This window comes from Syngnathoides biaculeatus, chromosome 12 (assembly GCF_019802595.1).
Source record: "Syngnathoides biaculeatus isolate LvHL_M chromosome 12, ASM1980259v1, whole genome shotgun sequence".
Classification (NCBI taxonomy): Eukaryota; Metazoa; Chordata; class Actinopteri; order Syngnathiformes; family Syngnathidae; genus Syngnathoides; species Syngnathoides biaculeatus.
Genome location: NC_084651.1, coordinates 12,820,710 through 12,848,283, shown reverse-complemented (window position 1 = coordinate 12,848,283; position 27,574 = coordinate 12,820,710). Strand labels below are relative to the sequence as shown.

The window sequence follows — 27,574 nt, the reverse complement described above, 5'->3', positions numbered from 1 at the left end:
GTATTGTATTTTACAACAATACCATCAATACCAATAACATCTACTCACCAAAAATCACAGTGTGTTGGACGTACTGTACCAGGTAAATTTAAGTGAATGGAGGAGTGGGGAGCCTCTTAGTATATCCCCACTCTTCTCTTGTATTTTCACCCATGTCCTCCGCTGTAGCAACCCGCTTTTTCCCTGACTTTCATTTGATCTTTTTGTGATTTAACAAAAGTGATAAAGTACAATATAATGTATGTGCACTCTCAAAAGCCTACACAGGTTCATCAGTTAATGTTGCAAGGCACCCATAAATCAACGCACTCAGTGTACGGGGATGAGTTCCCAAATGTATTTTTTATTTTCCTCGATGGGCCATTCCAAGTTTGGCTACCCCGTGTGGCGTGCGGCAATCTTTAGATGCTAAAGGATCTGAAGTCTCACAAGATGGGCCAATGTATGGCTCACAAAGGAACATCATGAATGATAATAGTTCTAACTCCAAAGCTACTTTAGGGGCTTATTTTTTCCCCCAGAATGTTATAAATCAGATCAATACAACGGAACGTTCTTGGACACCACAATGAATCGGACACCTAAAACAAACATGCACATATGAGACAAATCTAGTTGTAGTTTAAGTAGATACAAATATGCTTTCAGATAATTACAGTGATCAATTTCAATCACCTCCAACTTCAATCCATCCATTTTTTTTTTTTTACTCTCATGCTCAGAACAGTTTTGACACAACAAACCAATGATCTGTCATTACCTCTGGATCGGCATTGGGTCAACAATGTTGGCATGTGTCCCCCACCTTTGGTACTAGTCAGTTGTTGTCATGGGGGTTGTTGGACAGGTTTATGTCGATTCAGCGTTGATGGGTGGCGGAGGCCACCAGTGAAAAATAATCATTCTGATTGTTTTTTGGCTTGGCTGGCAAATCATTGCAAAAGAAAATTCATGGAGGTGACAAAAGCACACAAATGTTGTGGTTGTGTTGTTGTATTAGTATATAGTGTCTTCTTCTTTTCCTTTCGGCTTGTCCCGTTAGGGGTCGCCACAGTGCATCATCTTTTTCCATCCTAGCCTATCTCCTCCATCTCCCTCTCTAACACCATAAACCATAAACATGTCTTCCTCACAACACCCATCAACCTTCCCTTTGGTCTTCCTCTCGCTGTTAAAGCCTGGCAGCTCCATTCTCAGCACCCTTCTACCAATGTACTCACGGTCTCGTCTCTGGACGTGCTCAAACCATTGAAGTCTGCTCTCTCAAACCTTGTCTCCAAAACATCCAGCTTTGGCTGTCCCTTTAATGAGCTCATTAGTAATCCTATCCAACCTGGTTACTCCGAGCGAGAACCTCAGCATCTTCATTTCCGCCACCTCCAGTTTTGCTTCCTGTTTTCTCTTCAGTTCCACCGTCTCTAATCCGTACCTCATTGTATTGTGCAACTGCACTAAATTATATTGCGAAGATACATTCACATTACACCTGAAGAGCCTGTATTCCTTCTGATAGACACTTATTTACATACTAATACAACGTAGTGCAAGACAGAACACACACAATGACGTTTGTACTTCAGTTCAAGTCAAAAGTTGAACAACCCAACAGATATTTTGGTGTCATGGGGGTGCGTGCCCACATTCTCTCAAAGCTGACTGTTGTGGTCAGAGCAAACCCTTCCACAGCAACTTGCTACATGTGTTTTCATGCTGTTCAAGCAGACACTTACAGTGCTATTCTCAGAGCAGGCCCGTGGGGGGTCCTCCATGACAGACAAGAGTCTGATTGTTTCACAGAGCGTTTAATTAAACAAGCCACTGTTGGATTCAGTCAACCAAGTCAAGGCAGTTTTAATGAGGTGGATCATAATACGCAGTAAAAGAGGATAAGTGGAGCAAACATAGTGGCCTGATAGGACAATGGAATCACGGAACTGTCATGCGGAAGCACTTCAGAGAAGATCCCGTTCAGCTATGGTTTTGCTTTTCATTCCTCCAAACTGTGATTATTCTTTTGAATCTCACCCCATCAGAAGTGAGCTCAGACCTCCAGGCACCGCGGCAATCCTTGGGGCCTGTGATTTGCATTTCAAGATTGATGGGCACACTTTTAAAGGGCTCCAGATCAAATGCAATATTAGAACACTGAACTCCATCTCAGGCTCCATAAAGAGGGGGAATAATTATACAAACACAAATCACAATGATATATTGAGATATGATGAGAGACAGAAAGCAGGATATTGGATTGCGTTTGCCTCCAGAAGAAGAGGTGGGAGTTTAGGGAGGGCAAGGGAATTTTCAACCACAGTTTTACATCTTTGAAAGATGGTTTTGTTTCCTGTTTATGCACTAAATGGAACCACGTTGGCCCATGACCCCCATCTACAAATAGGGTCATTACTTCCACCAAGACAAGAAAGGACATATTAATCATAGCTGTTGATTACTTATAGTATCCGTCACTAAGTATGTTTATAAGATTTAGAAATAAGACAACCGACTTATTAAAAATGCAGCCCACTGTGATGCGATGCAGTTCAACACCACTGTAAATCACTCGGCAGTTTATAAACCTGTATAAATATCTGCAAATGGTCATCAATTCAAACGAGCAGAGGTTGCAACCAAGACTGTTTTGCTTCAGTCCCAGAGGAGGCAGGGACTGTTATAAACCATTCAGCAATTGCCAAAAAAAAACTAATATTGGTAACAAAATTAAAAAGCGAGGATCCTCGTCTTTGTCCATATCCACACCCAAATTAAATTTACTCATACCCCACCCATCCACAAACTGTAACAGTTTGTGTGAATATATCTGTATGGATTTATTGCTGCCTGGTGGCCAAGGCACACAAAAATATGAACTGATACTGTTTAATTCTTCTCTCTGAGCATAGGCAGCTCAAAAAAATGGATGAATGTTTAATTCTGTACATTATATTTAACTATGTTATTGTTGTATTTTCTATACAGTAGAGTGTTTTTTTTTCCTTATAAAAACATGATTGAAATTTGGGTAGTTGTTTTTTTTTTGTTTTTTTTTTGTAGGCCTTGAATGGCTAAATTGTATTTCCAGTCATTTGAAATTTGAAGATGAGCTGAAGTACGAAGGATTTGAGTTACGAGTGCCATCATGAAACACAATAAAATCATAATTCAAGGTATCAATGTTTGGTGCGCTAGGTTTATTCCACTCATATTATTATCCACCAATTCTTTTTATAGACACAAATCATTCTCAAGCTTTCGAATGACCACATGGCAAATTAATAGAGACCAATACAGAGCCTATTTGTTATTTTCACAGAAAATTAGGCTCCACCAAGCTTCTTCAGTGTTGGCCGCTGCCTTGAGGGACAGAACGAAGGAGTCAACAAATGGTTCCTTTACCTTAACCTTGACTTTGTGGAGAAAACCAACTGGAGGCATCAAAGCTAGATAAAGCTTGCCTATTAAAGTTGTAAACAGCCTGAAGGAACGCGGCCCCCATTTTACAGTTTGTTCGGCATGTGAAGTGAAGACCAGCATTGTCCTGCCTGAACAACAAATTCTGCTATGTTTTAAGCAGCCCAAGAAGGTCAGATCAGTCAGCAAACTTTTGAACCCTCAGACTCTATCATTGGACTTTTTTTTTTTCTTTTTCTTCATTTTCATTTCCTCTACTATGTATGGAGAAAGGCAACATATAGTTTTTCTTGGCTCTGATCAGCACGGCTAACAAGGGAGAAAAATATTGGGTGTTCTCAGGATATACTATGATGTGTTCGTTTCACTTCAGGGTTCAGGTAAAGTCAAAACTCGTTCAGAAATTCCCTTTGAGATCCTTTTTTTTCAGCACATCAGAGGGCAGTATTTCATATTCATTTTACGTATATTTACAGAACATTTTACAGAAGTGAAATTTACTTTTATAAGAAGTTTAAAGTAAAGAGGACTACGTTGACAAAATAATCAATTTTCACACTGACCCACTTAAACCACATACCAGACTGACTTATCCAGCAGAGTTTTGTCCAAATTATGGTTTGAATACTCTTTCATAGACATATGAGTTTAAAACTCAACACCACAAATGTAGTAAAGCCATCAGTTGTTATAAATGTACACATTTCTGGAAAAAGGTGAACAAACTTAAGAGTAACATGAACACGACAATTGTTGTGTATGTGCATGCCTTGTAAAAGTTTTCAGTGTTGACTCAGAAACAATAATGGTCTCGTTTTCAAAAACTTTAGCCACCATTTTCACATTCAGTTGTCATGTCAACAAACTCTTAACCTGACTCTCACTGACAGTGACCCCATAACCGAAATGAACCTTACTTTAACCCTCGCGAGCAGACGTCACACTACATGTACGTGATTTATGTCATAAGGGTTGATTATTGCGCCCAAAAAGGACTTAAGTCTCCTCACTGTGATCACGTAAATAGATTTACTAGCGTAAAAAAAAATGGATGCCTTGCATATATGTTTATCCTGTCATGTTACAGAATACTCTTGAAACATTTTCAAGACTAACATTTGATCTGTTGGCACACACAAATGTGTGAAGCAATGTCAAGCGTCAAAGCAGCTGCTGGTTTGTCTGCCACTTCTTGGTTCACACTTGATGCACTTTTTTTTTCAATATGTCCCTAGTTCCTATCACCTTTTACGCTAAATGGTAGTATTATTGATGTTTTTATTTTCTGCCACTGATATAATGAGAGCATAATAAAGAATAGTACATATCTTTGTAATTCTGCCCTTGGAATCAAATATATGAGCACAACTATGTTGTGTTTTTTTCATTTATTGAATAAAAGTAGGGCTGCATTACATAGGACCAAGCAACTAAAAAGTTGACCTTCCCTAATGTATGCCACTTGTGAGAAAGTGTCCCATCTCTTGAGCCAAGGTCATTCCACCGGCAGCTCGCTGCTTTCACGAGCGGCGAGTCACGTGTGACAACAATGAGAATTTATCGAGTCTGGAATAAAGTCGCTGTTGTATTTATGGAATGATAACAGACCCTACTCTGCCTCTGATTGGCTACTGGCAAGCACCAAGACCGGACTTGCACTTTTAGTGGACAATGATTCGCTGACAACCTGGCAGCACAGTGGGGTCAGCTGGTAAAGCGTTGGCCTCTCAGTTCTGAGGGCCTGGGTTCAGTCCCGGCCCCACCAGTGTGGAGTTTGCATGTTCTCCCCGTGCCTGCGTGGGTTTTCTCCGGGCATTCCGGTTTCCTCCCACATCCCAAAAACATGCAACTTTTAATTGGACACTCTAAATTGCTCATAGGTCTGATTGTGAGTCCAGCTGTTTTTCTCTATGTGCCCTGCGATTGGCAGGCAACCAGTTCAGATGGGATAGGCTCCAGCATGCCCCACAAATCTTGTGAGGATAAGCGGCTTGGATAATGAACGGATTATCCGCTGAAACACTTCAGCAACACACACACTTACTGTACGTGGGTAGGCAATGCTGTGCTTGCTTTATGCGTCCCAACTCATTTTGTGTGTCTCAGACGCGGGACGCGCATCAAACAAGATCCATGACCAGGTTTAACTTTCATACTTGCTGGTTTCCAAGCAGATCTTAGAGGAGAAAAATGATTCTTTACATACTCCACGTCATAGCCTAATTGCTCAGGATAATATATTAGAGACATCTGAGAATCTGGTCTTAGTTGATTTTTATATGAAGGAAGGATGCCCAAATTAGATCAGGTATCCTTATTGACTAAGAACAAAAATGAAAACACGGACAAACAAAAAAAAAAAACAATGGAGAACCAAGTAATGCCGCTCACTACATTTTACGGAAGAAATAACTGCATTAAGACCACCTACTTTTTGACTGACAAGTGCATTCAAAGTTAAAATTAAGGTGGAACTTTTGAGTCGGACTCAAACGTCTATAATCCAAGAATCTAATCACCTCCGGACTTCAGCACTCCAGTGGGTTGTGGCTATGTGTCACTTGCATATAAAAAGAGATGAGATAATCTGCCAATTGCGGTGGTCCACTGCTGTGAGTGTATTGTCTGCGCTGATGCTAATAAAGTCCAGTCATGCTGTCTGATCTTTGATCCTTGGCCCAGGTCCAGACCAGGCATGCTGCTCCTGTCTCCCCAGTTGTCAACCCCTCTCTGGCCCCTTCCAAACGTTGACTGGAGAGCTTCCAGAAGCAGCTTTGATCAGTGTCTGCCTGTCATTCAGCGTCAGTTCCCCAGGGGGTGTGGGTCCTCTGTGAGGCCTGGATTCACCAAACAAGGCTTTTGGAGTTCCAATTGAAGGCCTCGTGGCCGTGGAACAATCAGCCTTGTGTGGCACACGAGGCGTCTGGGTGTGAGCAGATATCCTCTGGTGTGTGCGGCATGTCTCACCCCTGACACTTTCAACCACTCAATCTGCTGCGTCCTTACAACTTTATCTCCCTAACGTGGGCCCACACCATTAACAAAGATGTGTTGATGAGATCATAAGTGGGGCCGACACTTACACAAGCTCCCTTAATGATCGTTTAATTGATCCAAATGACTTTTCCAGGGCAGAACTCCAAAAAAAGAATGATGGCATCAGGTTATTGCTCCCAGAGAGCGGTGAACCAACGTCCAACAAGTTTGCTTATTTCCAGTTCCGCAGGAATCACAGTTCAGTACTGACACGCGTTTGGGTGGCATATTGTTACCTCCATAGAGCTGCCAAGCATGACATCACCTCTGTGTATTCAAATCCATCAAATGCCTCATAGTGGTATGCATTAAAGTGAGCCTTGCTCAGCTCAAAAAGCACTGACGACTTTACAAGTTTACATAGGAGACTGAAAAAAAAAACTTCAGAGGGGATTTACTGTATAACACACACGCTGATGTAAACTTGTACAAATAGAGAAGCCAATGTTTGTTGGGATGCGTTGTGGTCACCGACGAGTATGATTGATCATCTCTAATTACCGTTGCAGATGCTTATGGATTCGATCTCATTTGCTTAGTGTTTCCCAAACTCTATTGAGCAAAGGCACCCGTTTTACGATAAAATAATCTCATATCACAGCACCAAACAAAAAGTGAAATAGCTTTTTAATTGAGCAAAAAACTAATTTGCTCTCAGGAATCCATTAATTACTCTTATATATATATATATATATATATATATATATATATATATATATATATATATATATATATTAATGGCAACAGGTGGATATATAGAGTTTATTGTAACTTCTGGCACTGGAATAGCATTTAATAATTCTTCCTGTCACTATATGTCAATGGGATAAATAGATGGACAAAGTTGTACAGTATTTATAATCCACCCATCCATTTTCTTTGCCACTTATCCTCACGAGGGTCGTGGGGAGTGCTGGAGCCTATCCCAGCTGTCAACATGCAGGAGGCGGGGTACACCCTGAACTGGTTGACAGCTGATCGCAGGGCACAAGGAGAGAGACAACAGTCGCACTCACAATCACATTTAGGGGCAATTTAGAGTGCTAAATTAATGTTGCATGTTTTTGGGATGTGGGAGGAAACCAGAGTGCCCGGAGAAAACAAACGCAGGCACGGGGAGAACATGCAAACTCCACACAGGCGGGGCCGGGATTGAACCCAGGTCCTCAGAACTGTGAGGCCAATGCTTTACCAGCTGATCCACCGTGCTGCCAGTATATATATTTTTTTTTAAAATAATAATTTAACAAATTATTGGAATTGTACACCTGCCCAAAGATAACAGGGATCACCTCCAGCATTCCCACGACCCTTGTGAAGATAAGCAGCTCACAAAAATGTATGGATGAAGGAAATATTTCCCCCTGGTAGATCCTGATGAGGTCATATGGTGCAACAGGGTTCTCCAAAACCCCAGTTGGCATTCATTGCATTATCTTATGCAGGCTTCCCAAATGTTGTATCCAGCTCGTGTATCCTGGTCATGGACAACATGAACGCTAAGCCATAACATCCGACACCGCTTGCCGGCTGCATCCAAGTATTTCATTTCCTTATGAATTAGAAAGCCTTCCAACCATGACAGAGGTTTCAGTTTACATGAAAGCTGAATATTAATAGCTTGTGCCCGCCACCTACATTACAAGACTATTCACACATCATATTCACAGCTCATATGGAAACACGGTAAGGAATACTGGCATCAATAACTGTATCATCCTTAAACTTTTAAAACTTTAAATCAAGCTCTAATCTGTTATTTCTGGCGCCCCCTTACAGTGTAAGTCAGCATTACAACAAAGCTTTTTTGGTGTCGACATGCATCCATCCATGTATTTTCCATGCCGGTTGTCTGTCCGTCGTCTTTCCCATCCCTCCAAACCTGCACTACATTTCCGACACTTCCTCCTCCTACTGTGCCTTCAAGAAGGAATCTCAAACATTTTGATGCTGAAGATGTTTGAAAGAAAAGCAAGTAGAAGAGAAGCAGGCTTTTTCCACTGTGGTAGGATCCACTTTTGCACCACCTTTTGTTGGGGTTGTCCTCCGACCTGTTACTTCAATTGCTTTCTCCTTTTTCCATGGTCCAGTTGACCTCTGCACTGTCAATATATGGGCCTCCCTGTTCATTGGTAAAATGGGTCATTTCTGCTGTCATTTTAAAGCTCCAAAAGTGAAAGTGATCCAGCATGCGATTGTATAGGATAGTGACTAAATGTAAGAAAATATATATTGGAAAAATAGCAAGACCTGTTCGAAGCAGATTAGCTTAAACAACATTCTGTCATACTGCACTAACCCATGAAATGCATGATTTTTAGTAGGTTATTAATGGGAAAAAAAAGGTAGCCGGAATGGACCCATCACTTTTTTCACCAGAAAACATGATTTTGACGTATATGGCTTTTTGTTTTTGTCCCCCCATGAAAATCCTCTCGGGGGATTTGTTTTCGACAAGAAGTAGGAAGTGACGTTAATAGCAGTAGCACACTCAGACTGGCTCATCTGTTTATACTAGTTTTACCTGCTGGAAGTTAGCTCATTGTTCCTTCGTGTTAGCCAAAATGCCGGCTCATTGCATTGCTGGATATTGTTCGAACACTCTGGAGGATGGATTTACTATTCATACTTTTCAAAAAGACCAAGTTCGTCGTGAAAAATGGATTGCACAATTGGAAGGGACGAGATCTTTGTGGGTTCCAAATGACGGGGAGGTGTATATAGAGCTATTAAAAAAAAAAAAAATTTGGGGGGAGGGACGTAATCCTCTCTGAATGTAACAAAAGATCTGTGTATCTAAGTCAGCTGTGCTAAATGTGTCGATGTACTCGTCGGCACCGCGGGCAGCTTTGGCTTTTACATATTGTCTGGGAGTCTGTTGTTGGTCAGAAGTGATCCACATATCATCTAACTATGGCTTAAAACGAAAGGGTAATATTGGCCCAGTCACTTCACTCGATTGTGAGATGTTTTCTTCTTCGAAAAGAGCTTCTGTGTCCCATAGCAGGTGTGCCACTACGTGTTTTCAATGGCGGATGTCCCCGTGTAACATCTGCTGATGACGTTGAAGGCAATATGGCTTTCACTTGGATGTCGAATGAAACTTCCGCAACTTTGCGCATGGATGACGCGCTCTCCGCTCATATTTATTTTTTCACATAAACATTGAATTGAATGATGTTTTATGTATTTATCATTACAATATCGATTTTTATAGTTGTTTATAGGCATGACAGAGGAGCTTTAAATTTGTTAATCATATATAGTGCATCTTTTATATCTTGACATGTTGCTCCAAAACATTGAAAACTAAAGTTCATCTTGATTCAGCCATTAATCTGCAGCAATTATCCCAATGGGCTCCATTTCGGACAGCTTCTGTATCGCTATTTTTGACAGGCTGAGCTACTTTAAGGACCATTGTTCCTCCTCGGGAAGTATTCAACAAAGGCCATTCAGCGAGAGTGGTCACGGCTGTGGCCTTTGCCGCAACCTTTTCTTCAGGTCGACAATGGACACCACCAATCTCCCCAACTGTACGTTTACTCTGCGGGCGACGCTGCCAGAAAAAACATCCCATTTAAACTCAGTTGGTGGAAATGTTTGCTTATGCGTCAGCGATTGCCAGAATCAAGAAATCTCAAACTGATTCAACAAGACTTGGAAATATTGAAAAATGTTTCTTTTCAATCTCTAATTTCCTGACCTCCAGTTAGCAGTCATTCAGTCACTCGGGCTTTTTACCCGCTCAAGCCCTCAACTATGACTTCACCACGGCATCGGTCACGTTCAATTAGAGGCCGGAGAACGACAGGAGGGGTGACGCCCCCCCCCCCCCCACACACACACACACACACACACGCACACATACACACTAAACTTAACAGGGGAAATAGATATTGCAATTATGACTTTGCTCTGAGGCTAAATTCACACCCTCCCTCTCTAAATGACAGAGACAGAAACAAATTAGAGTCAAGGCTTCATCTAACAGATCTGTAAAGATGGAGGATTGGTGAACCTCCCATCGTATTCTCAATTCATATTACATATCTACTTTCCTGTCAAACCACAAGGATAACAAATTTGTTTTAATGAGCCTTGCAGCCACTGGTTTTGCTTTGGACCAACAGAAACAAACCTCATGAAAATCTCCACAGGATATTGCACTGAATGTGTGTGGGAATATCACATTCTATGAAAGAATTAACACATCCCACTGGAAAAATGACACGTCTCTCTCATGTCAGACCTCCACATATAAAATACGAGAAAAATGGGGCGTCAAGGAAGTGACAACTAATTTTACTTTGATATTGTTTTATAGTTAATATACTCCATCTGATTCCCGTGTGCTTTGCTTTTTTTGGGTTGTTGTTTTCTGTCAACATTATGAAACTGCCACAAGTATGTCTGACTAAATAAAATATCAAGCTTAACATTAATCATAACAATAAAACAATTGTTGGCTTGCCAAGCAGGTGAAACCTTTTATAACGTCCTTTGACAACCATCAAAGGCACACATGAAACTATGAAATCCACATAATTAAAGGATTTACCCAGTCAATCTGCCGGCGTGATTTCCTCCATCCTGGCCCCATCCCAATAAGGTCTAAGGGCAGCGCTTATAAGGGAAGGTCACGGGGGCTATGGGACATGTTCAGGAAGTGGCAGCACACAGCTCAGCCTGGAATGAATATCACGGGGCGTCAGAATAAACACACCAGTGGTCATTGCTCACAAGGCTCTGCATTGCCTGTAAACACTGCACACTTGGTTAGCGGGGTTGTTGTTGCTGTACACCCCTCAAAACTGGATCATATGACTTCTATAAACACTCCTGGTTGGTACGTTTTGGAATTTGGTGGGGAAGCGCTCATCTGAAGGGAGTCAAAGGTGCAGATTTGGATTTGTTTCATCACAAATGACATCCACGTAAAGCACATCTAAGTTCATTGAGCATCCGCTGGTTTAACTCTGGAGGCCTTTTGCATTTTCTTTGGCCTTTTGTACTTTTGTACTTGTTGTTTTGTTTCCCAAAAAGGGAGAACAGAGAACAAAAAATGAACAGAGCGGAATATATGAAAGAAATTACACATTTATGTACACTTGGTAACAAAATTGCATTCTACAGTGAACTTCATTGCAGATTTGTCTATTTTTTTAAAGATAAAATACAATTGGTACAGTTGCGATGAGCATCACCATCACTTTTGTCATTTGTTATACTTAAAATAGGGTTTTTATAATTTCAAAGATGAGCTCCAAGGTAGTGAAATTAAAAGGTTAGCGATGTGTGGGCACGTACACAGCCGACTTCAATCATGTCACATCAAAAGCGTCTTTTTTCTTTCCCTTGATATGTGGCACATTTGTCATGCAGTAACAGATAACAGATCTATGCTGTGAAGTGGGCACTTGGAGACCGGCATCCCCCACCCCGATTGTCTGCGGCCACATGCCCCCAGATAACTGTGCCACAGCTAATGGGAAGAGTTAAATAGAATCAGCTTCATCATCATCTACCTCACAGTTCTGAGGACCTGGGTTCAAATCTGGCCCCCCTTGTATGGAGTTTGCACATTTTGTTTGTACCCCAAGTCTCGCCCAGAACCAGCTAAGATAGGCGCCGTGAATCCTGCACCCCTAGTGAGGATAAGCAGAATGGAAAATAGATACACTAGTGTAAGATAATTGCTTTCTGCGATGATTCAGAGGGTTCCATTTACGCTGTTAACATATTTATACATAAGCGTGTCCAATGTCCACAGGCTACACCTTGATCAAATCCACGTTAAACCAGTAGCCTACTTTGCGGTGAAAGTTAGATGTGGTCTGAGCAGGCTCGCATTTAGCCTGACTTTCTGAGACCAAATTGTCATATGTACAAAGTGGATGGCAACGGAGTCACTTATGTTGCGTCAGTACACATAATTTGGTGCATTCACATACGCCAAATTAGCAAATACGCCAGTGAAACTTCAAATCATAACTCCGATCAATATGGGAGTCTAGGATCAAAAATAGTTACAAACAATGTTTCATAAATATGTGCAAAGGAGAGAGTGGATTGTTTTGTAATATTCAAATAGCTAGCAAGCAAGCAAGCTAATATACTGCAGGCAACAGGGGGTCTTGACTCAAGTCACATGACTTGAACTCAAGTCAGACTTGAGCCATGAATTTGATGACTTTAGACATGAATTCACAAAATGTGAAAAGACTGAAAACTCGACTTGGACTTGAACAGAAATGACTCGTGGCTTCATTTGACTTGACGAACGACTGGTTTTGATGGTGCCAAAATTTTTATCACCCTCTTAGTTTTCTTATAAAGCTTCAATGCACTTCTTTATCAGACTTGTTTTGATAAATACGGATTTTAAAACGAATATATAAATGGTGGATATAATATATACAGGTACAAATGATTGGAACATAAATATGTAGATTAAAATCTGTTGGATGTTTTGGAGACAAGGTTTGAGCCAGTTGGTTTTAGAGAGGAGGATGCACGAGAAAGGCTTTGATGGAAAAAGATGACACGCTGGGGCGGCCCCTAATGGGACAAGCCGAAAGAAAAAGAAGAAAATCTGTCTTTATTTTGCTGGTAAAATGACTTGAAAGGACTCGAAACTCAAAGTGTAGGACCTGCAACTTCGACACAGGACTTGTTTGCGTTGACTTGGGACTTGCCTGTCTCGATTTGGGACGTAATTCGGGAGTAAAGGGAAAAGACTTGAGACTTATAATAATAACAATAACTTGGTCCCACCTCGATAGGTAATGATGCCTGTCTTTTGCCACTTTGACTTCATGTCATACAGTACATCAAAATGATCAATTTTGATTTGGAAAGTCCGGACTGGAGTGTCATGGACTACTGAGTCACACAGACATTTCCTTGCCGGTCGACTTTTCACAATCAGTCACTCCGACTGAACACAATGCATCTATGTTTCCACGTGCCTTAAAAGCACAAGTGAAGCAAAATGAACTGGAATTGGTTAAGTGTAAATGAAAGATGAAATAATACTCCCACAGAGAGTTTACGCCAGGATGTTGTTCCACACAAAAGTCAGGATGTTGCAGATCTCGTCCCAGTTGAAAAAGGCAGCACATCCGGCACCGCAAGGCCTGATATGAGCGGGCCACCTGAGCGTTCAGGAGCGCTCAGTTGAAAGAGCCCGAGGAGAAAGAAAACCCCAAAACATAAACCTATTTATTGAGACAAATTCAGAGCAGGAAGAGAAATATTTGGTTTGCTCGGTGGTGAACGGTCAGCGGCGTTGGAACACTCCACCGTTAAAGAGGGGGGCGAACAGCCGGCCCTTTGTTTGCCAACAGAATGGTGCACTCCGTGGGGTCACTGCTGGAGGCTGAACATCACAGCCAAAAGAACACACACACACACACACTTTCTCCTGGTATTGCACATATGTATGGATGTACACGCACTCACAAACACGCACACACCCACACACACACTCACACACACACAAACCATAACATTCCTCTGCTTCTATGAATGTTTTATTGCCCGTGTGAATGGGTCAGAGAGTTGCCCCCGTACCATAACTGTAGTCTCCATAGTTACACACACACACACACGTGCAAAAACACACTTTTGCCCTTTTCATGTGCACAGATTTAGAAGGTGAGGGGATGACGGGCACATGGTTGGATCCTTGGTCTCTGATGACCTCAAAACTCATTTCCGAGACTAATTTAAAAAAAAGCATAAATTTTCAGCTGTAAATGGTCATAATTTACCAGACCTTTGCATTCAGTTGCACGCTTTTCAAACGGCGTTATAGGCCAGAGAATGCATTTTGTAGGAAATATTTTGGTAAAATTAAGCACCATCTCGAATAATGGAGTTTAAATTGATCATTCCCAAAAAAGACCACCTGCAGAAAACTACAGCAAAGTGTTGTAACTTGGAAAAAAAATGTTTAAATGAATTAAAAAAAAATCTAAAATACACCCCACGTGGACTAAAAACACATGTAGTCACAGAAGTTCTATTCAAGGCAGTGCTGCACAAATTTCTGCTAAATTCTGAAGAAAATTGTCATTTTCAGATTTAAAAAAAAAATGGAAAATCAGTGGTGTCAGTCTGCTGTCCATTTTATGGTGGCCCATGGCATATACAAAAATAAATAGATTAATATATTTCTTATGTTGAAGAATATCAAAGTGGTCCTTGCATTCTTCGTTTTTTCTGTATATGGCCTTCAAAGAAAACTATTTGGACACCCCTGCACTAACACATCCACCAACCCAACCATTTTCTATCCTGCTGATTTAAGGCAAAAGGCAGATTAGACCCTGGGCTGATCACCAGTCAACCACATTATGAAAAGAACACTGACTCGGATTGGATTCCATGATGTCTAGTGCAAAAAAAAATTCAGCTATGCAATCTACAACACTAGGGATGGGTACCACTGCATCAACAAACAAAAGACTGTTTCTCTTCCATGTACCTAAAGACGGAAGGCCTTCCTACTCCTACAACTCCACACATAAATTAAATGGTCGTATAGCTGTAAGTCAGATTTTGATCTGAAATATTTGCACAGTCCCAAAGCCAAAAAGACGACAGGTCGAGAGCACTTACAGTATCTCCTCGTGGATTTATGGTTTTCTTTTCTTCATGCGTTCATTCCCCTTTGACAATAAACCAGAGAAGAAAATCAATTCTGGAAAATAATAACCCTGACATCAAAAGCTGCTAGGTTTCCTCCATCTTTTATTGCCTTACTTTGAACAACACTGAACATGACAATAATGCTAAAATGTTACTTAAAGCAAACATTTCCCTGTACTGGATTTGTATATTTGACTAACAAAATTCATTGGAGAATGTTATAACTGGGCAGCACGGGTGGATCAGCTGGAAAGTGTTGGCCTCACAGTTCTAAGGTCCAGGGTTCGATCCCGGCGCCGCCTGTGTGGAGTCTGCATGTTCTCCTGTACCTGCGTGGGTTTTCTCCGGGCACTCCGTGTCCTCCCACATCTCAAAAACATGCAACATTAATTGGACACTCTAAATTGCCCCGAGGTGTGATTGTGAGTGCGGCTGTTTGTCTCGATGTGCCCTGTGATTGGCTGGCAACCAGTTCAGGGTGTACCCTGCCTCCTGGCCATTGATAGCTGGGATAGGCTCCAGCACTCCCCGCAAAACCTGTAAGGATAAGCGGCTAAGAAAATGGATGGGATGGATGTATTTCAATGTTTGACTAGCAAAATTCATTGGAGAATGTTGCAACTGTGATGAAGTCAACATCCCAATAGCACAGAAACAAAGGAATCAACTCTGCAAATAATTAAATTTACTGTACCTTTAAAAAGGAAAGGACCATTAACGACCCCCCCACCACCAAAAAAAAATAACCTAATTATTGGTGCTTCCAGTCCAGAGAAACCTCTTACATTTCTGAGTGCAGCCTGCTGTTTTGGCCAGGTATATAATATGTCTAAAGTAAATACTTGTAAACATCCTGGAGGGTACACAACATCACATGCTAACAATTAGCTCAAACTCCCACCTCTCTACACTGTATTTACGAGCCCAGGACATTGCCAAGTGAGCCCATCCCCCAATTATACACTGCGCCATGAGGCCTGTTCTGTTTGGTCTGAGCAAGACAACCAAAGTGATGAAAAGATGGCTCGATTTGTGACCGGTTTCGAATTTTGTGAGCCCCGGCAACAACACTGATGTTGACCTCCTGACATGTCTCACTCATTGCAATGCATCGGTGTTAAAGCAGAGAAATTTCCAAAACCGCACACATGTTAATTCCTCACACTTCTCTTTACCCCCGCAGAGAGCAGAAAGCGAATCCTGTTTGACTTGGACGGCCCGACAAGGAGACCTCCGTGTCGAACAAGCTGTAACGCACCACAGTCCAGAAACTTAGTCGGATCTGAGTGGTCGGATACAACCGGACTCACACTTCACTGGTGAATTTTTGCATGAATCAGTAACAAGCACTCACATCCCATGAATTCTGGATTTAGCGGCCCAGCATGTCGTCCTCGAAATGACGGATTGTGTTTTGTCTTAACCTCATGTCTGGTGCTGTATTAGTTCATCAGCAACCCAGATGAAGCGAAAATAGAAGAAATGATCCAGGCTCTCCTGGGAAGACTGCGTGTCTGTGGGAAATTTTGTCCATTTATCCAGCAGAACATTTGGGAGTGTGACTTGGACCTGAGATAGGATTTGGCTCACAGTGGTTGTTCTCTTTCATCCCAAATGTGTTTGGCGAGGTTGAGGTTAGGGTTCTGTTCAAGTTCTTCAAGATCAAATCCAAAGATGCTTTATTGAACCGTGCTCTGTGCACTGGATCGCAATCATGTTGCAATAGAAAAGTGTCATCCTTAAAGTGTTAACATAAAATTTGAAACATACAACTGTCACCTGTCTTAAAAGGTGAGATGAAGATTGAATGGCCACCGCACAACAAGGCAAAGCGGCAAACGTGACTGAAATGAAGCTAAACAATAGCAGATCGCCACTTTCCAACAGAAGAACCTCCCTAAGGAAGCAAGGTTTTCAGGCTCTATATGTACTGGACTCTATTATTTCTTTATTGAGCCACAAACAACGTGGCGGGATTGTCAATGAAGTAGATGATTAGTAACTATATTATTCAAAGAGTAAATGTGCAAGAAATAAGAGTGACGCCATTGCCAATTAATTATTGGCTGTGACCCATTCATTGGCTGTACTTGTAGCAAGCAATGAGACTCTCCACACTTTGTTTTTTAGCCATAGGTACGTATGAAATAATAAATATGGCATATTTAGGGACTGTATTATGCAAAACACTATGTACAAAACACGATACATACAAATATATAAACACCTGTGTTCAGTTGAAATCGTCTTTAAGTACATCAGATCTTAACATGGGTCAAAAATTAAGACTCAAGTGTTGATGAAGATACTGTATGACATTTTTTCTCGTTCAAAAGAGTTACCGTAATTTCTGGACTATAAGCCGCACCTGCTTATAAGACTTACCCAGTACATCTTTGAAGGAAAAAACATTTTGTAAATACATAAGCCGTACCGGTCTATAAGCCGTATGTGCCCACATTGAAACATGAGATATTTATTAAGTACACAGAAAGAGTTTTAAAAGTTTTAATAATATACAGTACCTTAGCTTTTCTTTCCAAACAATGGCCTGAGACGCGGCAGTAACATAGCAGCAACACGGTTCAGGCTACCTGCTTTTATCACCTCTGAAAACTTTTTTTCGTCTTTTTACATTACTCCAGATCTTCCCGCTGCCATTTCCAACGTCTCACCATCGATTAATTTATGACAAGTTTACGTGCAGCACCTCTGTTTCCTTCTTTATCTCCAAGCTCGATTGCTTTTAACTTGAAAGCTGCGTCGTATGCATTTCTTCTTGCATTTTCCATGATGAGGGTCTGTTCACGCAAATTTTATCCATGCACAAAGCGCAACATTAGATTAAATGTGCCTCTTCCTCGACACATATATAAAACCTGTCTCACTCTTACCTTTTCTGCTCGAGCGCCCCTGGCGGCCATTAAAAAAAAAACATAAATTAGGTGCATCATTGCATAAGCCGCAGGGTCGAAAGCGTGTGACAAAAGTCGCGGCTTATAGTCTGGAAATTACGGTTATAGAAAAGCTGTTTTTTAAACTGGGATACATTGTCGTCATCTCCAACTATCTTTACTGGATTAAGAGGCATACGTGAATTCTTTTGTCCGTACTAAGAATCTGTCCATGCAAAGTTTAGCTGGAGAATTTTTGGAAATATTCATATAGGTTGGACACTTTTCACTTTAATAAAAATAGTTTTTAATAAGATTTGTAGTTTTCATTACTGATTCCTGTTATGGTATAATTTAAAATAATGCATGGATGTACACACACATTATTGTTATTATTGCAGGTACGGCAATTAGGTAAGTATGCTGTGTGCACACTTAAATCTGTTTGAATTAGGGAACATTATGGCGCAACATTTTTTTCCAACAAACATTTTCTGCCTATTAATTACGACGGAAAGTTTCCAACATTGACATTTTCTCAAATTACTGTAATGTCGTTTTTTGCATGGCATGCTTGCGTTTTGAGTGTAAAGAAAAATCTTGATTTTAGCATAATGATCATGATACTCGTCTCAGCTGCTTTCCAGACAGTTATGATGCAGAGAGCAATAATCTTAAGTAGATAAGGCTGAGCATTAATCTTGGACCGGCCTACATATTTAGGCTTAGAGGTCAAACAATAATCACAATGTTGTATAGTGCTTAATCTTAAATCTGGAAGATTTCCAACGGCTTTTTGTCTTGATCCCAATGCTGTTGCTCCTGATATCAGTGTATATTGTACTTTTTCCCTATTCAGTTTTCCATTATAGCCACAATGCAGCTGCAAGGCGCATGGGCTTGTGGCTTCTTTCTTTTGTTGCTTTTTGTGTGTTCTTTTTTTCGTTGGCTCAATAACACACTCGTGGTCAGGAGTTGTTTTGTTCCAGCTAATTCATTGCAAGGCTGTGACGGTTCTTCAAAATAAACAGCTAAAATTTCAAGTTTAGGTCTGGGATGGCGGCAGTATATCATCCAAGTTGAAGTAACCACATGGTCATCAATCATGGATGGAGGGAGGCAGCATATCCTTGTGTTTGTGTGCCTGTCACACTAGAACCATAACTCCAGTGTCTCACAAATGCACACATTCACGTTCTGTATTTGTGGGCCAGAGAAGTGCTACTTTGTGTGTGCATGTGTGTGTGTGCGCGGTGGTGACGGAAAGTGACCCGAGAGGCCCAGCTGGTTACAGCCTCTCTGTTGGAGACCACCACTTCCACAAAACAAGCATTGTCGCTATAATACTCCAGACATTGCTGACACTCACTCACAGACAATGAAAACAACTTAGGGGCACAAATTAAACCCCCCTACCTCCCACCCCCAAAAAGCGTAATAAATTGTGGTTAGTTCAAAGGAAGCAATAACGCCACTGCAAATGTTTGCCATCGACAAATTTACTGAAATTCCCCTTAAAGAGTGTAATCTTACCGCGGCCGTTCACAACAAACCGCACTTACACACTACATTATGAATAATAGGAACAATAGCCCTTGGGTGGTAATGCCACTATTATTGGAGGTGTTTCTATGCACATTATGTGCCAATGTAGACTGCCGAAAGCGTTTACTGGAAATACTAAAGGCGTGTTGGAAATGTTGAGGAGGCAAAAATAAAAAAAAAAAAGGTTCAACACTGGCTTTGTTTGAGCACTGCTAAATAAATGAGAACTGTGCTGTGGGACACTTTGAGTCTATTATAGCGCCGGAGCAATACTACTACACAGAAGAACACATCATCAACATGTGAAAAAGGGAAGAAAAGGGGGCGGGGTGTCAGCATCATGACCTCCGCTGCTGGTTGCGCGGGGCTTAACAGAGAGCTCTTTGGCCCCACTGGAGTCTACGTCAGCAGGGAAATAAAAGTAGCGGCTCCAACTATTGGAACCGTTTTACACATTCAGCGTTCACATGGAAGCTCATTCAGAAACGAGTTGCATGTGAAGGGACAGCGTGGAACTTTTACACAGGCTAGTCTAGACGCACTACTGGAGTCCACATTTGGACAGTTTTTTTTTATTCCCATTTGAGACATCACTCTTTCAAGGATTTCCCCCTCCTAATAATTCCAGAATTCACGGCAGCGATGTTATCCACACACCTGCCCCTGTTGGTGTTCAAGTGTTTCCTCTGTGTCGCGTCGGTGGGGCTTGCGCAGCCAGCTGGCTCCACGAGCGCACAGGACGCAAGCTTCCCTCAGCCGTCGTCCTCAGGTGACCTGGACCAGGACGTCCTCCTCCAACACATGTCCAAGCTGTACGAGAGATGCAACAGGGAACAGCGACTCAAAGAGGGCAACACGGCCAGGAGCTTCAGAGCAAGCCAAGGTATGTGAAATTGCCAATGCAATATTCAATAGCCAGAAAACCATTAAAAAAAAACTAAATAACAAATACAAATGAAAGTATAGAGATAAGAATAGAGAGAGAAGTATTGAGAAAATATGATAAATAGAATTGCATTAACTTTGATTTACTTCAGATTGTCAACATACCATCGCGTTATTACAATCCACACTTACCTAATATCCATCCATCAATTTTGTAGACCACTTATTCTCACTTGGGTTGCGGTTTTGCTGGAACCTATCCCAAGCCAGGTAACACCCCGTATCGGACAACAACCAATGGGAGAGTGCATAGTGACAACCGTTCACATTCACTCATTACAACCAATAAAACTAATTATGTATGTTTTTGGAATGTGGGAACACCCAGAGAAAAACCCCGCAAGCACAGGGTGAATGAACATCCACACAGAAAAGCCAGAGGCTGGATTTGGACCCCTAACATCAGAAGCGTGAGACACCGTGCCACTAATTACCTAACATAACATACATATAATTTAATCAAACCCAAGACAAGGACAGTAACGTAACAGTTAACAGTGTCTTTATTATATATATTTGAGAAGTTGTACATCATAAGTGGAGGATATTTTTTCACACAGAGAAATGAGGTGAATACAACATTAGAATGCTGCATTGAAGTTACATATCATTACACCTAAACCTTATAATCATACTTCTCAAAAATTAGCTAAGTTTGTTGGTGTGGTATTAAACCTCATTAATTTGTACCTAATTTTGTGGCTGAGCAGTGCACATTACAAGCTTTCAGCGAGGCTCCGTGACTCAGCCAGGCGATCTAAATAGGTGTGATTGTTTTGGAACAGTCTGAGAATGTATTTAAATGATGCCGGGACGCTGCAGCAGCTGCCTCCCCCTCTGCTGAGGGTCTGATCCATTACACACAGACAAAAAAAAAAAAAAAAAAAAAATCCTGTGATACCCTTACAAGCCATACTCGACTTCATGTCTGGTCAAACCGCAGTGGCGCCTCAGTGCCATTGTCATGGATTCTGTGCTTGTGTTGTGGCTCCAGGACATGTGTGACTCCACGTCACGGAACCGAGGGGGCAGCTTAGTCGCAGCACTTCTGATGCTGTTTTTATAACTCATTTATATCCCGTACTTCTCACGTAGCGTAACATAACAGGCTCGTATTTTGACTGCGACAGCCTGGTGTAATCTAAGGAGAGATGTGAGGGACTTTTGACAACAATGAAAGAGCTGTTAAAACAGTCGATTGTGTCGCGGTGCCTGCATGGGTCGAGCGTGCAGGCTGTATTTAAAAGGCTTAGAGCGAAGCTCGAGGTAAGCATTTCCATATGCAGGCCGAATCTGAGGTAATGTATATCTCCTGAGTCAGTCCATACTTCCGCTGAACTCTTACACAATGAACAATAAGTCTGCTGTTGTAGTTAATGTTCATCATGAATCTGGAGAGCTCCCCGCTTGAATCTCCACCCCTGCCACCCACATCCCACAGAGTCTGGTTCCTCTTATACGGCGGCTTCTGCAGGCATGTCCCAGCCACTCTGTCTGCTCCCGTAACACGGGCTTTAACAAGGGAACGTGTTTAATTGCACCGCGTCAGATTGCGTGAAGCACACTTTATTATCGATTCACAGATCTCTCCTCTATTTTCACAGGACTTTATCGACTTTTACGGTCAAAACTAAAGTTCAAATGAGGTTCTGTTGCAAGGCACCATTCCATTCCTGTTTTGGAAAAGATTTTTATCATTCTACTGATGCAAAACAATTTTTTTTCCCCCACCGTCACAGTGAACCTGTCCAAAACTAACTTTCGAGAATGATGGAAAGTATGAAACAAATATTGGCTGATTGGGGCCATGTTAAAACAAAAACATGGAACCACCTGTAAGTTGCAAAACAACTTATTGTAGATGACCTGTTTGTCCACCCATCCATTTTCTGAGCTGCTTATCCTCACAAGGGCTGTGGGAGTGCTGGAGTCTATCCCAGCTATTTTCGGGCAGGAGGTGGGGTACACCCTGAACTGGTTGCCAGCCAATCGCATGATACAATTTGTATTTATATAAATTACACAGTACAGAAAACTATATATCAGGACACTTCTCATAGAACAAGTTTTAAGCAGAGTCAAAAAGAGGAAGTGATCCAATATATGTGCAGCCTATGTCGTCATTCAGCAAAATTGGTCCAAGCACTTCCTCCCAGTTGGGTTCAATGACGAAGGGGGGTGTACAGCGAACTGTGACAAATATAGGAACCCTAAAAAGTCTCCAATGTCTTATTTGCGGTTCTGACACGTTGCTTACAGGTTGCAAACAGCATGCAATGAACAAGTTTGCATCGTGGCATAAGAATACATCCTGACATTGCACCAGAAGTACTTACTGTCATTCTTACTGTTTTTCATTTGATGTTTTAGATTTATAGTCGGGTAATTGTGACTTTACTGTTACGTTAGCGTAGGTTAGTGACATATTATGGTCCAAATATGGGTTAAGTCACCGTCACAGGAACAAAATTTCATCGTTAATGAAAACCCCCTGTACAGAAAGATAAATAATGAAGTAATGGTGGGATGGTATGAGACAACAATACATAATAGCAAAATCAGTAACAGAACTATATAGAAATATGGTTCTACTATCAAAAGGCTTTCCAATTATTGAGCCCATACTGAGCTTTTTGGCAGTGGAGTTTTTGTTTTGTTAACGTGACTCAGCTAAACGATGTAAGATATAAAGCGTTGACACTGACATGCAAACTGATTGATGGATTGTCTTTGCAGTGCCCTCTGACTTCAGGACAGTGTACCACCTAAACCTTACGACGCTCCAAGACTCTGAGGTTATCCTGTCAGCCACATTCCACTTCCTGGTCGGACAGCTCACTCCTCAAAAAGCATGGCTCTGTAAACGTTTCAAGAGCGCATCCTGCCGGTCCTCAGCCATGCAGCCATCTCTATCCATTAGACTGTTACTTCGTGCTGTCTCCTCAGGGTCGGGAGACAGTTCTGGGTCAAGCGGGTCATTGCTAGGAAATGTGACCTTCCACCCCCAGAGGAGAGGGGTGTGGCAGATGAAAGACGTGACCCAGGTCATCAAGGAGGCAAGGGACAAGGGTCATCGCCAAGTGTCAGTGGAGATGGACTTAGGGCAGGAGTACCAGAGGAAAGCAGAAGAGTCAGGCATGGCCTTCCTGTTAGTCTACGCAGATGACCTAACTTTGGCCGAACCTAATAGTGTGTCCCTAGGTCTTCAGAGGTATGACCCATTCTCTGAGGGTGGGGGGGCCTCTCAGTCACCCCACCTCCTATATGGAGACAATTTCCCACCAGATTTGAAAGGACGCACAAAGAGGGAAGCAACTATTCTTCCAGATTCCATTCAGAACAATGAGCTTCCCGAGGTTGACTACAGGTCTGATGGTTACAGGAAGGACGACCTCTGGGAGAGCTCCTGGTATCCCAAATCGAAAGTCGGAAAGCAGGAAAAGAAAAGGAAGAACCACGATGACGGGGGCCACAATGGTAGAGACAGACATGATCGAGAAGAATCTTCAGAAAGAACATCAGACAGGTCTAGATCTGAAGGCTCAGCTGTGAGAGGACACAAAGATAGCCATACCCAAGTGGTAGACAGTCGAAGGCAAGAGCAGCGACAAGAGGTGAGGGATACAAGGAAGCACAATAAGGGAAGTTCACATCAATCTCGCTTACCTGTTTTGAATTTTGATGATGAAACCATGCGCAAAGCCAGAAGAAAGCAGTGGGGAAACACTGTGCACCACGGCTGCTCCAGAAAGAACCTCAGAGTGGATTTTGCAGACATTGGCTGGAGCGAGTGGGTCATAGCACCCAAGGCCTTTGACGCCTACTATTGCTCAGGCACATGTGGATTTCCTATGCCCAAGGTAAGAGAACAAACACTGAATCACCCTACTTTGTCTCATTTGGTCCAATATTACCCACATTACCTCAACCTCTTCTTTAACTATCACCAGGTGGTGAGACCCTCAAACCACGCCACCATTCAAAGCATAGTCAGAGCCGTCGGGATTATTTCCGGGGTTCCGGAGCCCTGCTGCGTCCCAGAGAGGATGAGTCCTCTGGCGGTCCTTTACCAAGAAGAATCCAAGGATCTGGTGCTCAAGATTTACCCCAATATGTCTGTAAAGTCCTGTTCCTGCAGATAAAATTTTAACAATAAAGCCCCACTTCACAACAACGCGGATGGAGTGTGAAGGAAAAAGTCATGTGGAGACGAGAACATGGAGTCAACATGGCTTGGTGTTGTTTACGCAGGAAGACGGGCTGAAAAACAGTAATCCCCCTGTTATCTATCCAGTGACTGCAGACTCTTATCTCGACATTCGTGGTGAAGGCAAAACTTTCATAAAAGAATCACAGAGAAGTTAACACAGAGAATTTAGAGACATATTTTCTATTTATGCTAATGTACTCTGTACAGCTGTACCCATTTCAAGACGTCTCTTATGCTACCACTTTGTCATAAAGGCATTATACGCTGTGATGTGCTAAAAAAAAAAATGAACGGTTACATATGGAATTCCTTCTCACCACATCCCCTCTCATAACATCTCCAAAGTATTATATCGAAAGCAGAGATGTTTTCTTATGTTTTTCCCAATGATGAGGCTCTGGGCTATTTAGATGTGACTTTGTACATATGTGTTTAAATTATGAAAATGGAAAAAGCAGCTGTCTATAAAGGTAGAATACAATAGTAATTTAATCCAACACTAGTATAATTTTTTTAAAGCTATATTTTTGTCTGTCTTATTCTTTGCTTTATACTGGGTTGTTTGGAAGGGGGGCATTTTGTCAAAACAGACCTAAAAGGCACAACTGTTCAAAAAGAAGTGACGACAAAGGCAGGAAGATTCCACTCAAACATACCTTCTTCCCCTTCTCCTGGCCTCCCCAAGCCTCTTGACCGATTATTGCCCCCCACCAAAGGTTTCAGTGTCTCTTGTGCACCAAATAATGTGACTGATGCGGCCATGGTGGATTAATGGTTGATAGAGGAAACGGGCGTGTGCTAATTAAGAACACTTGTCAGCCACTTGAACTTCAAAACGCGGAGCACTTCCTCTTTCCTTCCCGGGAACCCCACGACCACAACCACACCCCAGTTCTAAATACAGGACGCTCTCCTCAAAGCACTATCTGATGGACTGCAGAAAATCTTGAGAGGTTCTTTTTAAGAGGGAGTCTTCATGTCTGAAACTGTCAATGAAATAACAGAGGGTACCTCTTCATTGTTCAGCTATTTTTACACGGCGTCAGTGTGCAAAAAGTTGGCACTGAGCTACACATCTGTTTGCAACAATAGAGCGCTTTGAAGTTTGCTTTTGCCAACACTGGATGGTCATTTTGTCTCAAAAAGACATGTCGTAAGCACTTGGGGACAGACAGCTCTGTTTACTGCACTCGGGAGCTCTTGCGGAAAGTGTGCGTGTGCAAATCTGAACAGGAAAAAGACTCCACATTTAAGAGATCCATACAAATACTGTGGAAACTCAATAACTTTTGTGTACATTTTTTCCTGATACAAAGAGACTGCTCCTTTGCAAATTTTTCGAGGAAGAAAAACAATGCACAGATCTATTTCTAAGTGTCCTTTTATTATGCATAGATCAAACTCTACACAGTATTGTGAGAGTGTTGTTTTAATGGGCAATGTTTTTTATTGTACTGGAATAAAAATGTATTTTTGTCTAAAAGTGTTCATTTTATTATTTTAGCATGCCAGTAGTGTAATTCTGTGATAGACGCATCCAGACGAAAGTGTTAATGTAACCTCAGGAAATGTACATTTATAGCTCTCCAGATGAAGATGAATTCTTTTCAAAAACTGTTCATTTAAAGCTGAAATTTGGGAATTTAAATGCTGTTTAAATTATTGGGAGCAGTGACAATCATCGTAAATCAAACTTATATCAATAACACATCCAGTTCACTTTTTCCCCCCACGATTCGTGACTGATCCAATTTTACAGTCTGGGCTCACAGTTCGCTATTACAAGTTGAACCCAGTGTCAACCGCAAGCGGAATCACAGGAGAGTACTTACAGTGGTCAGTTCCAGTCGACAAAACCACAACCGGGGCCTGCGTTCAGAACTCAATATTTATTAGCTAGACGAAATGAGCCAAGTCAGAACCCAGGAGAAAATATTTGTTTTTTTTCTCCCCACCCAAAATGACTGCTCAATTAAGAAATAGACATAAAGCCAGCGTAGGACCACAGGATTTTCTGTCTGAGCTGAAATGCTAATACCTCACATGGTAGCTGAGCTCTGAAAAATTAAGACAAAGCTGATTGACCACTTAACAACAAAATAATTGTAATTTACAGAAAACTACTTGTTACCAAACGAAAATTCAAATTTGAAGTATTCCTCAAACAATATTGACGGGGTGGATGTATTGCAAGAAAAAGCAGTTTTGCAGTATATTGTGGTATTTTTTTCTTCGAGTTGAACTAAGTGGTGGATGGGAATTTATGACCAAATAATTTTCATCAGTAAAAGTATTTGTGACCAATTCTATTTTCATTAAAAAAAAGGGGGGGGGGGGAAACAAACTCCATGGCTGGTTAATCAATTTATCAGTTGTAGTAAAAAAAAAATGAAAAAAATCAGTGAGCGCCAAGGCTTCTATATCAGTTTCACATTTTATAGGACACTGAAAAGACTGAAGGATTTGACATTCCCTTCAACCTCAGGCCTCCATCCTGCCTAATTTACCTGACGCAGAGGCATCCACTTATGTCTGCTTACCCACAGCCTGCTGTAGGCTAACCTTTAAAGGGGAAAAAATAAAAAAAATATAAATAAACGACTGTTGTCATGTGTTAATTTGATTCTGGTGTGCCGATGACTGGTTATTGTCAAATTGTTTAACCCAGAAGTTGGCCTCATTACTCGGGCCAGAAATCAGGATTGTTTAAGCTTCACCTGAATTCAAATCCCTTTTCATACTTTTTGTGGTAAAATGACAAGATCTTATTGTAACAGACACCACCTATTAAATACAGAGTATTGGTTTCAAATAAGGCGCCAACAAAAAAAAAAAAAATGACGTTAAAGATAACGAAGCACAGTTGTGATTGATACTCTCA

The 27,574-nt window shown here is 41.6% G+C and overlaps 1 protein-coding gene and 1 long non-coding RNA gene across 6 annotated transcripts in view; one reads left to right on the top strand and one right to left on the bottom strand.

Annotated features, from left to right (window-relative positions):
• LOC133509352 (uncharacterized) overlaps window positions 1-25,452 on the bottom strand; it is a 73,554-nt gene extending 48,102 nt beyond the window's left edge. For all 5 annotated transcript variants that reach the window (XR_009797296.1, XR_009797298.1, XR_009797295.1 and 2 more), the window contains exons 1-4: window positions 25,350-25,452; window positions 24,407-24,615; window positions 24,150-24,332; window positions 20,196-20,348 (exon numbers count right to left, since the gene is read on the bottom strand). This is a non-coding gene — a long non-coding RNA (uncharacterized LOC133509352). The remainder of the gene's footprint in view (window positions 1-20,195; window positions 20,349-24,149; window positions 24,333-24,406; window positions 24,616-25,349) is intronic.
• Window positions 20,181-25,357, top strand: gdf10a (growth differentiation factor 10a). Its single transcript, XM_061836164.1, has 3 exons — window positions 20,181-20,421; window positions 23,220-24,343; window positions 24,434-25,357. Exons 1-3 carry the CDS (start codon window positions 20,181-20,183, stop codon window positions 24,623-24,625), a joined length of 1,557 nt encoding a protein of 518 aa, XP_061692148.1. The 3' UTR covers window positions 24,626-25,357.
• Window positions 25,453-27,574: the final 2,122 nt, after the last annotated feature.